This window comes from Sminthopsis crassicaudata, chromosome 4 (genome assembly GCF_048593235.1).
Source record: "Sminthopsis crassicaudata isolate SCR6 chromosome 4, ASM4859323v1, whole genome shotgun sequence".
NCBI classification, from domain to species: domain Eukaryota; kingdom Metazoa; phylum Chordata; class Mammalia; order Dasyuromorphia; family Dasyuridae; genus Sminthopsis; species Sminthopsis crassicaudata.
The window spans coordinates 408536349-408549568 of record NC_133620.1 but is presented as its reverse complement, the minus strand read 5'-3'; the positions used below and the strand labels follow the sequence as shown (position 1 = coordinate 408549568).

The 13220-nt window shown below is 43.7% G+C and overlaps 1 protein-coding gene across 3 annotated transcripts in view; it reads left to right on the top strand.

Annotated features, from left to right (window-relative positions):
• Positions 1–13220, top strand: part of ABCA4 (ATP binding cassette subfamily A member 4) — a 357920-nt gene that overhangs the window by 232306 nt on the left and 112394 nt on the right. For all 3 annotated transcript variants that reach the window (XM_074262732.1, XM_074262731.1, XM_074262733.1), the window contains 4 exons: positions 4352–4441; positions 10070–10310; positions 11795–11934; positions 12541–12657. In XM_074262732.1, the coding sequence (XP_074118833.1) occupies positions 4352–4441; positions 10070–10310; positions 11795–11934; positions 12541–12657 (588 nt within the window). The remainder of the gene's footprint in view (positions 1–4351; positions 4442–10069; positions 10311–11794; positions 11935–12540; positions 12658–13220) is intronic.

Genomic DNA, 13220 nt, shown 5'->3' with positions numbered 1-13220 from the left:
GAGCCTGCCTTTGTCCACTAGCTCGGTCCCTGAGCTCTCTGGGTGGCTTGGAGAAATCTCCCAGCTCTCAGTCTCCTCACCTGTAAAAGAAAGGGGCTGCCCTGGCTGATCTCTGAAGCCCTTCTAGCTCTCATAGGATCCTGTGACCTCCTGACAGCATCCGTAATCGGACCCCCAGGCTGGTTCCCACAAGCCCCACATACCAGAACTCAATCTCCACAGAGAGTCAAAGGCCCCTTTGCCCAATTTCATGTGAGAGCATCATGTGGCCAGTCTGTTCCCAAGCCCGTCCTGGTCAGTCAAAGGGACTCTGTTCACCCAAGCCTTTAGAAAACAGCTCGTCTCTGTGGCCCCTCTTGGAAGGACAGATTGGCCTTTTTGTTGTTGTTGCCCCAGAGTGAAATGACTTAGTCTGAATTCTCTCCTCATGACGCATTTCCCAGCGCTCAGATTGTCCCTGTTTGTTGCCCCCTCACCACCGCAGCCAGTTTCCTCTCTTTTCATCTGACACTTAACTGCTGTCAGGTCCTAACAAACATTCCTCAAATCCACAGTTCTCCCAGTTACCCAGCAACACACTTCCCTCCCGGATAAAGCTGGCTTCCCTGGAGCAACAGGTCCAAGCCGAATGCAGTTGTCCACACTGGAGGAGGAGAAAACCATTTGATCTCAGTTTCTTTTTTCTTTTGGGAGGTGAGGGAAGAGGCAGGGAATTAACACCTCTTAAAAATCATCTTAATCCCATCACTTTGGATTTTTTCCATCAGCTCAGAAGTGGCCCCATCCCTCACAGTAATGGGCTGTTTAACTTGGAGTTGCTGGCCCAAGAGCCAAGGCATTTATTTGTCTCAGTCAGAAATTCAGCATCAAAAACTCAGAACCCCTTCATACACAAGTAGAGCTTGTTTATTTTTTTAACCTAATTCTTTACCTATAGGTTTCTGTACTTGAGTGAGATTCATGAGAAAACATATTAGAATTCAGTATATTAGAAAGAATGCTGGATTTAATTGTCAGGCAAGTGCAGTTCAGGGGTTAAGGGAGATCCAGGGCAGCTGGGTGGGGCATTGGGCCTGGAGTCTGGAAGACAATCTCCTGAATTGAAATCTGGTTTCAGGCACTGCCTGGCTGAGTGATCCTGGGCAAGTCATTTTCCCTGTTTGCCTCATTTTCCTTCTCTGTAAAATGAGCTGAAAAAGCCATGGCAAACCATTCCAGTCTCTTTGCCAAGAAAACCCTTAATGGGTCACAGAGAGACAGGTACAAGTGAAAACAACTAAACAACAAAAGTCCTGAGGACATTTAAGAACTGTGTGACTTTGGGTGAATTGTTTTGTTTGATTCTGTAAGCCTCAGTTTTCTTATGGGTTAAATGGGGCTGATGAACATAAATAATGGAACCTCGGCCCCAGAGAAGAGGGAGGAAATAGGCTCCTTTCTTTCCTTAGAGAGATGAGATTGGGGACAATGTGTGCAGAATGTCACTGTTGCAGTCAAATACAGTCACAGTGTCAGCTTCCTTCAACTCTTACTCTTTGTTACAAGAGAAGGCTACATTGGGTGGGGATTGGGATTAGATGGGGTAGTGTTAGCTCTGAAAAAAACCAAAATATGACAACAAAGGCAGCAATACAATTTAAAATTGAATGAGGTATCAGGGCCTGGTGCATAAAGGTCTCAGCTGGGCTCATGTCCTCCCTCTCAGACATGGTGACTTTGTGAGAAAGTCCAGACAATCTAAAACGAAGTCCCTGGGAATATATGCATGGAAGCACGTTTCCAGAGGAGTTTCCCATCCCCACTAAATGGGGTTCATGATACTCAGGCACCTGATTCACAATAGAGTTGTAAGAAAAGTGCCTTGTAAATCTTATAAGTAGCCTACTTTCAGAAAACAGCATCCAAAAATACCTGCCATACTCATTTGTTTTCAAAGAACATGTCTCCTGAGAGCTTAAATAGACATTTTCTCAAGGCAGGGAGCTGGAGCCAGCCTGCCAGTAAGCACATGTATTGCCTCAGAGCTGGACGGAGACCTGAGCATTTCTCACAGAAGATGAGTAATGAGAGGGAAATGATAAAAATGCAAACACTCCCTGAGGCCCATTTTCATAGCCTTTCTCCTTATGGGGCCTGGACGCCTCCCTTGGGCTAGATGATGTCCAAGAATCCCATCAGTCTCATTTACCTGTGAGCCAGCAGTCTTGGCTCCCGGGAGAGCATTCAAAGAGAGGGAGCTGGATTATCCCCTGGCATGCACTTCCAGGTTGGTCAAGTAGCCCCTCCTCACACCGTCAGAGCCAGAAAGGGCTTTGGATGTCATTGAGTCAGAGGAGGAGACTGTGGCCCAGGAGGGACTTGCCAAGGTGGCAAGGGTTAGGCTCCTGCTTCAGGGCTCTGTCTTCAGACCAAGTCCAGCATACTTTTCATGTTACCACAGGGTCCTCCTCAGTTTATCTCTGTCCTCACTAGCCCCAGAAGCATTTTCTTAAGTTCTTGATGAGAAAGATGCTTAGGAACCCACTAAATAGAGTTTCTCGCATTATGGGGTAGATGTTGTGCTTCCTCTTGGTATCGCCATAGGACTATTGATTTGAACTGAAATGGTTCTGGGAGGCGTCTACTCCCACATTCCATTTTACAGATGAGTAAACTGAGGCCCAGAGAAGTTGTGACTTGCCCGAGGTCACAGACCTTGGCACACAGGAGATCCTTTGGTACCAATGGACTGACTGAGGGGTAAACAGAAAATAGAATGGCCTCATAAGGTGATTTTAGATGTAAAAAATCCCAGACTTTCCCACAAAGCCCTGAAGAAGATGCTATTTACAGCATTTCCTATATCACTGAATGGGGAAAAAAAACCTCATTTTCATTCTATTCCTATTCATTCATTTCAATTGTATCCAACTCTTGTGACCCTATTTGGATTTTCTGGGCAAAGATACTTCAGTGGTTGGCTATTTACTTCTTCAGCTCATTTTACCTATGAGGAAACTGAGGCAAACTAAGTTAAATTACCTATCCAGGGTTGTACACCAGGTAAGTGCTGAGGCCAGGCCTTCCTGACTCTAGATCAGGTGCTCTACCCACTATATCACTTTATTGGCCCAGAGCATCTCCTCCATTTTTTTCCTTAGGTAGTGATCTAAGTGTGGAATATTCTGTACCACACTATGTTTTTTTGATGTGTTCGTTAGTTTTGTTCAACTGTGTGTGTGTATGTGTGTGTGTGTGGGGGGGGGGGGTGTGTGTGTGTGTGTGTGTGTGTGTGTGAGTTTCCTTTTTCTTTCTCATTATTATATGGGGTGACTTTTTGGGAAGGAGGAAAGGGAAATGTGGTTAATATAAAAGCAAAGGATGTCCATAAATATTGACTTAAAAATGCCACGAAGATGAGCAGGACAAACTGCATCAAGTAAAGGTCTCAAAAAGTTTCTATATTTAGTCCCCTTGAGATTGGAGTTCAGTTTTCATTAAATCTCCTGAAAGGTCCATGAGGGAGGGAATTTAGTTGGTCACAGTCATGACATTTATGGAGACTGAATTTGTTCAGTCAGGTTTGGCTTTTGGTCTTCCTGGGAATACTCGGGGGTTCCTGCAGCCAAGACAGGTAGCTCATTGAACTACTGAAGTGGAGAATGCAATTGGAGCTGGGCACTGTGGCACTCAGGGCCAAAGGAGCGTTGCTGGCACTTGGGGAATCTGTAGGAGTGATTCTTCCCCTGGATAATCACCAGCGGCAGCAGTTCAGATCTATCATGTAATAAGAGAACTTCCAGGACAAAAGAGAGCCAGTGTTGAACAGAGGAAGAGGGGTCGACCCGAATGCAGAGAACTCAATGGAAGAAAAGATGGGAATAATCTGCAGGAAAGTCAGAGAGGATGGAGAGAGCCGTGCAGGTGACCAGATTGGCAACTCTCCACTCACATTCTTCCTCTCGCTCACACAGCTGCTCTCTGTTTGTCTTCCTCTGGGAGTCTTGCTTGGTGCCTCTAAACCAGCAGTCAGGATTACTTTGGTGTGTTTAATGTCACCATGAAACTATTTGTGATTGACTTGCTCAGTGGGATAACCTGGAATAAAGTCCTTTGATTTTCTCAACTAGATTAGAAAAAGAAGGCCGTGATTCTGGAAACAATCTTGTAAAAATAGGCTCTGTGATCAGAAAGCAGGGAGGAAATGTTTGTTTTGTATTGTTTTTATGGGCATAGGAGAGTGGAGTGATTCTGTGTGTGTGTGTGTGTGTGTGTGTGTGTGTGTGTGTGTGTGTGTGTGCACTCTCCCATGTGTGTATTCAAATGTGTATATAACTGAAATTTTCCCCACTTTTGTTCTTATCACTTATAGCTTCCCACACTCTTAGATGGCAGTTCTCAAGGTATAAATCTGAGATCCTGGGGAAGGGCCTTATCTACTATATCTCCAAAAGTTCGAGAGGTAAGTGGTCTGATGACAGTAATTACAGTGCAGACCAAGGAAACATGATTATGGTTTTCCCAGATTTTCCCACACTTAGTAGTTGATCCCTGAGAGCAACATGACTCCCTGGCCTTCCAGTTTGTAGTATGACAGTTGATGACCCCTTTTAATAATCTTAAAATCTTTTTACCTCCCTTTAATTTTTTTTAATCTCTCTCATTTTACTCATTGAACAAGGAGGCCATGAGAATCCTATGGCTTTTGAGTGTAGTAAAACTGAACAGTGGCCCTAGGACCAGAATATAAGTCTCTGTAGTTGATGAATGAGCTGTTGTTCCAGGCTGCTAATTTATATATGATTCTTCAGTCCTGTTTTTTGTTTTTGTTTTTTGAAGATTGATTTCTTCTTTCACCCAAACTGGAAGTTTAAGGGGGTAGTTGAAGGGCCATTTGTGGACCAAATAGCTCTGATATTTTGACTTGCTCTATGTATGACCTGGGCTGGTTTATCTCCAACAAGGGATCAAACCTCTCTTCCTGAAGGTCTGTAGGAATGGGGATCCATTACTTAATGAGGTAGCCCATTGTACTTTGGTACTTCTCTGATTGTTAGGAAATTTTTCCTTAAACTGAGCTGAAATCTGCCTCTGCCACTTACACCCATAGCTCCTTATGGCTTCTCTCCTGTGGCCAAGCAGTGTAGGTCTACTTCTTCTGCATGTCAGACTTCAAGTACTTGAAGCTATCTATCTTAAGTTCCTATACTACCTATGATGTGACCTTGGGGAAATCACATGACTTCCAGGGCCTCAGTTTTCTCTTATGTAACATGAAGTCCTATAATGCTGTGACCAAACCATATCACCACTAAGTCTTGCTCTACAGGTTGGACATCCCCAATTGTCCGTAGCAATCACCTCCTTTGACATGGTCTCCAGTCCTGATCCTCTGCTCATTGACTCTGAATCTAACAAATATCTTATCCTTCCCTTCTGCCCCTCAGCCAACAAGGGTTGAAGCCCATTTTATTTAGAAGTTTATTCATGATTAAAAGAATTCATCTTCTGGTATTTCTTCAAAAGATCAATGAATGGATGTGGGAACTCCTCCTGCTGATGAAGTTAAGGACCTCTTCATACCTTGGTAGAGAATATGAGAAGGGCTTTGGCCACCAAAAAAAATAAAATAAAATAATTATTTTGGTGAAAAAAGAAAAAAAAAAACCAGTTTCCATTGACCAACCTTCTGGAGATGAACTTCTTCAAACTCTGCTAGTTGGATCTTCTTATCTATAAAATCCATCACTGAATGTGTATTTGAAGCCTAACTTTAAATCTGGTCCTACAAGAACTTCTGCTGAGACTGCCTTATAGAGCTCAGGGTATTTCAAATATTATGCTGAAGCATCAGAGTAGGGCTGCAGTGGAGAATTCATAAAGGGCAAATATATATTTAGTAATTATATGTAAGGTCAAGATAATCAGAAATCAACCCATCCAGGTCTGAATTGCTCCCAAGATCACTAATCATCTGTCTTTTCTAACTGAAAGCTGACTCTACTGGACCCACATCTCCTCCAGTGCTGTGACCAGAGATATAACTAGCATTCCTATTTAAGGTTAATTTCACAAAGGACCCAGAGCTTGCATCAAGAAAGTGGTACACAATTGTGAGCATCCTCACAGTTAGGTGTGTGTGGAGAGACTGCCCCATGGGGGCAGGCGGTAGACAGAGAAAAGGGAAGGAAGCAAATGTCATTTGGTGGCTTCCTCTTTCAGTGAGTTGTTTTTATTAACCACATATTAAGCTTGGTTGTTTCTAGCACCTAAGTGATGGAGATGTTTTTGAGTTCACTAAAATTTGGTGCCTTGAATCAATACCCTTGCCTTCTAGTTATAGCTCTGCCTGTTGTGCTATTAGTGATTCAGTCATATTCAATTCTTCCTGACGCCATAAATCCATGTCTTCCTGACCATAGAAGGTTAGCACCTTCTAATCCTTTACTATCTCTCAAAATCCATCCCAGTTCATTTTCATTTTTTTCTAAGATACTGTCCCAGACCCAAGAATGGTCCTTTTTCTGTATTTTATTTTTTAAAATGTGCCGAGGAAGCCAGTTAACCTTCAGTCCTTCCCCCATTCACTCCCACTTCCCAGTCTTCTCAGCCCTGAATATATCAGGTTGCATTCCCCCCAAAACCAGAACAACTTAAAGTTGAACCTTTCCATTGCATAATAATTAGCCTTTCAATCAGGTGATCCTTTTGTGGAAAAAAATGAGCATAGAGCAGACATAGTAGCTATGCTGGTGGGATGTGGAAATTGAGGACACTGTATTCAACCCATCACCCAGCTCTTTAAAGTATTTTACTTAAACATCCTTTGCTTTATCAGTATTCAAGAACTCCAAATTTGTGCCTATGAACATAACAAGCATGGAACAGGTAGTGTATAAAGGAATTTAAGGCATATCAACATTTCTCATCCTTAAGTGGTTGTCAGGGGGTTGCTTAGAGTGTTTAGAATGTAAGGCAAATCTTTGTGTATCCATGTAGAGTACCCCATAGGTATTAACAGTTACTGATGCCTGACATTGTATGAGTCATGCATTTGGATAATCACAAGGGAACTCAGAGGACATCTCGATCAATCTGTGTCTAAACCATAGTTAGCTAGTTTTTCTTGAAGATTTCATATGTGTGAGCCCATAAGCTGCGCTGGGCCCGTTTCCTCGTCTATAAAACAAAGGGGTTTGTCTAGATGGCTTCTGCTCTCCCTTCTGGTTTTCTAATTTTGAGACTATATCTATGAGCCTCTTCTCCTTTTGGAAAGCACTAACTGTTATGTCGGGATAGCTAGATGCCTCAGTGGCTAGAGCTCTGGGCCCAGAGTCAAGACGATCCGAGTTCAAATGCAGGCTCGGTCACTTACTGTGTGATCCTAGGTAAATCCCTTAACCTCTATTTGCTATAATCCACTGGAGAAGGAAATGGTAAATCACTCCATATTTTGCCAAGAAAACCCCACAAACATTATGGTTCAAGGGGTCACAAAGACTCTGATTTTACTGAACAACAATAAAGTGTTAGGGAAATCTTCCTCTTATCAAGACTTGGTTTATTTCTTTGAAACTTCCCACCCATTTGTCACAGTTATGCCCTCTGGGACCAGGCAGAACAAGTCTAGTTTCTCTTTTCCAGTGAGAATCTTTCAGCATTTAAATCCATTTCTTACCAAGTCTTCTTATCAGCTGAAAGGGAGCATCATCTTCCATAGGTGGTTGCTTAGGACAGAACAGGTGAGATGATCAATGACTAATTCATGAAACCTAAGCCTCTCTTAATGAACCCTTCAGTTGCATCTTGACTGTCATATTGCTCCGTTGCCCCATGTTGAGTTTGCAGTCTATTAGAAGCCCCAAATCTTTTCTAACTTTAACCATCCCCTCCTCCTCTAGCTTCTATCGATAAGTTTTTCAGCCTAAGTGCAAACTTACCATTTACCCCTGTTAGATTTAATGGGCTGGTGCTAGAACCTAGAAAGAGCTTTTTGAACCTGCCTTCTCTTAGCTCCCCATCTCAACTGTGCAAAATCTGCCAGTATGATAAACCACCATCACTTCCTGTTGTTTGTTATGGCCAGGTCCCCAGTATTCCAGGAAGCCATTCCCTTTGACTTGAGTAAGGGGAGCTACATTCCCTCCTCGTTGCCCATCCTGTGTGGTTTTGGCCAAAAGGGCAAATATAATAATGACCATGGGAATAATCCCTCCCAGGGCATTGTGAGATTCACAGTGGTAGAAAGAGCCTGACATCTTCTCTTTGGTGACTGTGACTATCATCACAGGCGTAACTCACTGCTCAGATTCTCTGGAACACTTGTCATTTTACAGAAGTGAGTGTTTGCATGTGAACCAAGAAGGGGATGACAAGTAAACCTCCCAGAATGTCTATGGAGGACTGATTGCAGGCCCACCCCACTGAGTTCCAGTGGTAGTTTTAAGTCCCCGAATGCTTTTTAAGACATGTTGGGAGGTATGTTTGCAAGAAGTATGGCCCTCCTTCCCCAAAGGCTAAGCAAAGGGGAATCCTGGAGCCTCTCAGATAAACCCTGGACATTCTTCTTACTAATGTAGATCTCTCTTCTTCAGATTATGGTGGTTAGTTGTTCTGAAACAGAAGGGGAGAGAGAGAAAAGAGAGAAAAAGGGAAGAAGAGAGGGAGAAACAGGGAATAAGAGAGAGAGTGGGAGGGAAAAGGAGGAAAGGAAGAAGAGAGGGAAGATGAGGGAAAAAGAAGAGAATGAGAGATAAAAAAACAGACATAGAATAAGGATGGGAAAATTTTGGGAGAAAAGAGAGAAAGAGAGGGAAGACAGAGACACATAAAGAACTAACTTTCTGTGGGTCATATGTTGAATTTAATCTTGGACTCTCAGAGAAAAGGATTTCTTTCTCAGTAGGCCTGAGAGTTTTCTCCTTCCAGTTTACTTCTTCATTTCCTAAAAGATCTCAGCAAAGCAAAAATGTAGCCAAAAGATCACAGTGTATGAGATTGCTTCTCAGGGAGCTGCTCTTTCCAGTCTGAAAGCTTTGTGCTTAGGTGGCCTGGGCGGTCAGGAGCACCTTTCTCCCAGAGGCTCTTCTCCTTCCTAGAGGAGACATTATAGACACTTCTCCCTGTGCTGAGTAGACCAAGAGTCCCCATCAGCTCTCCCGTAGCCCACCAGACACATTGCCAGGAAAGACAAATAAGGGGAATTGAAGGAAAAGAAGGAGATTATTAAGAGATTTTTTAGGTCCAGGAGTGGACACCGCTCCTCGCCCACACTCCCAGCCTCTTCCATTCCTCTGGGCATACTCAGTCTGTCTTTATTTTTGCTGCCTAAAGGACTATCCTTTGCCTCCATTGTTAGTTCTGACTCTGCTGGCGAATGAAGCAACTTGGTACACAGGACTCACTTAACTTAATGCAGGGGAAGGAAGCCGGGATTTGGAGTCACAAGACTTGGATTCAAATCCATACCCTGTATTCTTGGGCTAGTTACTCTTTTCCCCAAATTCATCCTCCTTATCTGGGTAAGGAGGGTATTTGGGCTAGATGGAAAGTCAGCCCCCTTCCAGCTCCAGAACTATAGTGCTCTTACTCAGGAAGGAACACTGAGCTTAAGAGTTAGGAGGGACTTGCATTTGATTCTTACCTCTGGCCTTACTGCTTATGTGACCCTGTTCAAGTCACTTAACCTCTGCCTCAGTTTCCTCAGTTGTAAAATGGGCATAATAATGTCTCCCAAAGTGGTTGTGAGAATCACATGAGAACATATTTTTAAAGAACCTAGCACATAGTAGGTACTTATTAAATACTTCCTTTCTACATAGGAGTAAATGAAAAATTGTCATGATACTTGAATTAAAATATTTATAGTTACCATGAAAGTTTAGTTGTTGATATTGAATGCTAGGTTTTAAATATAGCCTATTAAATCTTTGTACATTTAAATTATATAATTGTAACATGTAAATGAATATTGTGATAATTATGTAAATGTTATTAAATAAATATTATCAAGAATCCATTTCAAAACTGGAACTGATGCATAAATGTCAGTTATTATTTTTTCTAACTTGGGGCCATTTTTCTTCTGCAGTTAGCCCAGCGGCCAAGTGTCCAGGACCTGCTGTGGGTAACAAGACCTCTCCTGCAGAATGGGGAGCCAGAGTCATTTAGCCAATTGATGAGGATCCTCTCTGAGCTCCTGTGTGGTTACCCCGAGGGGGGTGGCTCCAGAGTGTTTTCCTTTAACTGGTATGAAGACAACAACTACAAAGCCTTCCTAGGGATAGATCCTTCCAGAAAAGATCCTGTCTATTCTTATGATAAAAGGACGAGTAAGTTTTCTTTTAGGTCTCTGTGTGAATCCTCATCTACCATGTTGGTCAGGTTGTTAGACGCTCCTAGGCTATGGTTGGAAATCCTGTTTTGGCCTGAATACAGTAACTTCCTTGAGTGACCACAGTCAAATGGCTTCACCTTTGTCCGGGCGGGTGGATGTGGGAAAGAGGGGCCTTTATTTTCCCACTGATGAAAAGATAGCAGTTGTAGAGTTATTTGGGCATAAGCCATGGGCTCAGCCAAGGATTGGTTGAGAAAAACAGCAGGGACATTGGTTTCTGAACTGTTTGAAGTAGGGTTAAATGCTAGATGAAAAGTTGGAGGAAATTGGGAAGCAGGCCAGCATTTCAAGCAAAGCTCAGGTTGGAAGGGCCCTGGCAAGTCAGCGTGACTGTGGGTGTTTTGAGGAGCACAATACAAGGGAGATGTGTGTGTGTGCAGCCTTGTCTAACTCTTTAGATGCCGAGGCCCTGCCAGGGAACTGTTCCCACCCTTCACTGTTTCTTTCTCGGCTCTTGTAACAACAGATTGGCATGAGCTAAAAAATAAAATAAGGCAGTAGAAGAGGGGTCAGCTTTAAGCCAGCCTTGCCACACTGACAACAGCATGGAGTCAAGCCAAGTCAGGAAGCAGTTATTGTGTGACAGGAGATGTGGAAAATATGGTAGTTCCAAGGAAAGGTGAAAAATGCCCCCAATTATTATTACCTCAAGGAGCTTACCTCCTAATGGAGGAGAACTTGGTCCACACAACCAGATCCTTTCAAGATACACAGGCAATAGGTAAAAGGCAGCTCAGAGAAGCTTGGAAGGGAACCATAGAACTGATGGAAAAAAATCAGTGATGGCTTCAATTGTCAGAGAATTTATTTGTATTTTTCCTGGGCTCTGTACATCCTATTCTTGGGGAATAATGCCCTTTGCCTCTTAGCCTAATCATAAGCAATATTTTCAGTTCTTCTCTTCTAAAGTAAGAAATATATCAGGGGGGCAGTTAGGGGGTACAGTGGATAGAGCACCAGTCCTGAAGTCAGGAGAACCTGAGTTCAAATCTGCCCTCAAACATTTAATACTTCCTAGCTGTGTGACCCTGGGGAAGTCACTTATGCCTGATTGCCTCAGCAAAAAAATAAAATAAATAAATAAAGATTTTTAAAAATTAAAAAAAAAGAAAGAAAAGAAAAGAAAATAGAAAGGAAGAAAGAAAGAAAGAAAAAATAAGAAAAGAAATATAACAGGTAAGCCCCAGCTTTCATCTCCAGTGAAAAAGTCTTGATTGAGCTGTCCTGGGGCATTTGGTTACTTCCTAATGATGAACATGTTATTGTATGAGCCCAGCTTATTAGTTTAGTTTATTTGTTCAGTCCTCCAGTTCTGAGTGAATGGGGCCTGGGATTTGGCCATGATAATGATTGTGCTTGGTGAAAAGCTTTGGGACAGAGGGGAGATCACTCCATTAACCCTGTCTCCTCTCTTTGCAGCATCTTTTTGTAATTCATTGATCCAGAACATGGAAGCAAACCCTTTAACTAAAATAGCCTGGAGGGCAGCAAAGCCCTTGCTGATGGGGAAAATCCTTTTTACTCCGGATTCTCCTGCTGTTCATAAGATATTAAAGCATGTAAGCCTCTTCTCTCTTCAACCCTCATGCCTCCTTGTCTTGGGTCCCCCAAGAGGATATGCTTTTTTCCTTCTGTTTTTTTTCTGTTCTGTTTCTGGTGGGATGTTTCTTGGCGTGTCCCCCTCCAGGACCCCAATTGTCCTTGCCCCAGTATACCAGGCTGAGAATCTCCAGCAGTGATGAGCTCGCCCAGACAGACCCCTGTGCTCTCTCTCTGATGGAAGTGTGCGCCATTCCCACTGTTAGCTAGGTCAGATGGCCCATTAGTCTGCCCTGGCTGCTTGAGGAGGCTCAGCATTGAGAAGGGAAGGGGAGGAACCAGCTCACTAACAGAGGGAAAGCACAAGTTTTCATGGAGTGCAGGAGACAATGACACCGTCAGCATCTCATGCACACAAGAGAGGAGCCGTTTCTATCGGTGTCTGAGAAATGGTAGGCTGCTCTGAGAAGCCTCAGCAGATGGAGGAACCTTCAGCTCAGTGTAGAAGAGAGAGGGAAACTGCCCCGGCGGTATGTTAGGAAGGACAAAGCAGACTCACGTGCCCCCCTTTTTTCTCCCTTTTCTGCCCTTGCTCCTCTGTCTGTCTGTCTCTCCTTGTTTCTCAGGCCAACTCGACTTTTGAAGAGCTGGCGCGTGTTCGACAGTTCCTCAAGGCTTGGGAAGAAGTGGGGCCCCAGATCTGGCATTTCTTCGACAAGAGCACCCAGATGGCCATGATCCGAGTATGTGGGGGAAGCTCTGGGAGGGGAGCAGATAAGAGAATGAAATTCTCTGCATTTCACAAGAAAGGCTTCCTCAGGTTTTAGCATGAAGGCAAAAATATAGCAAGCGCATAGCCCTCCTCTCTAACTCTGTGATGGCGTGGGATCTAGGGAGTGTGGCTAGGAAGCATGGCATAGTCAAGCCTTCAAGCATTTATTAAGCACCCACTGTGTGCCAGGCACTGTGCTCAGTGCTGGGGATACAAAGAAAGGCAAAAGATGGGCTGTTCTTGAGGAGCTCCCAGTCTAATGGGGGAGAGAAAAGGAGACAGCTGAGTACAGACAGGAGACAGAGAGGAGAAAGCACTAAGGGAGGCAGGAGCAGAAACGACTTCTGCTGAGACTTGAGGAAAGCTTGGGAAGTCAGAAGGGAGAGAAAGAGAGGGAGAGAGCTCTAGGTGTAAGGAAGATCTGAAATCCTGCCTCAGCTCCTTAGCATCTGTGGGACTCTGGGCAAGCTACTGAGCTTCCCTGTTTCTTCATTTGTTAAACGAGGGGGTTGGTCTCCAGCTCTAGATCTCTGG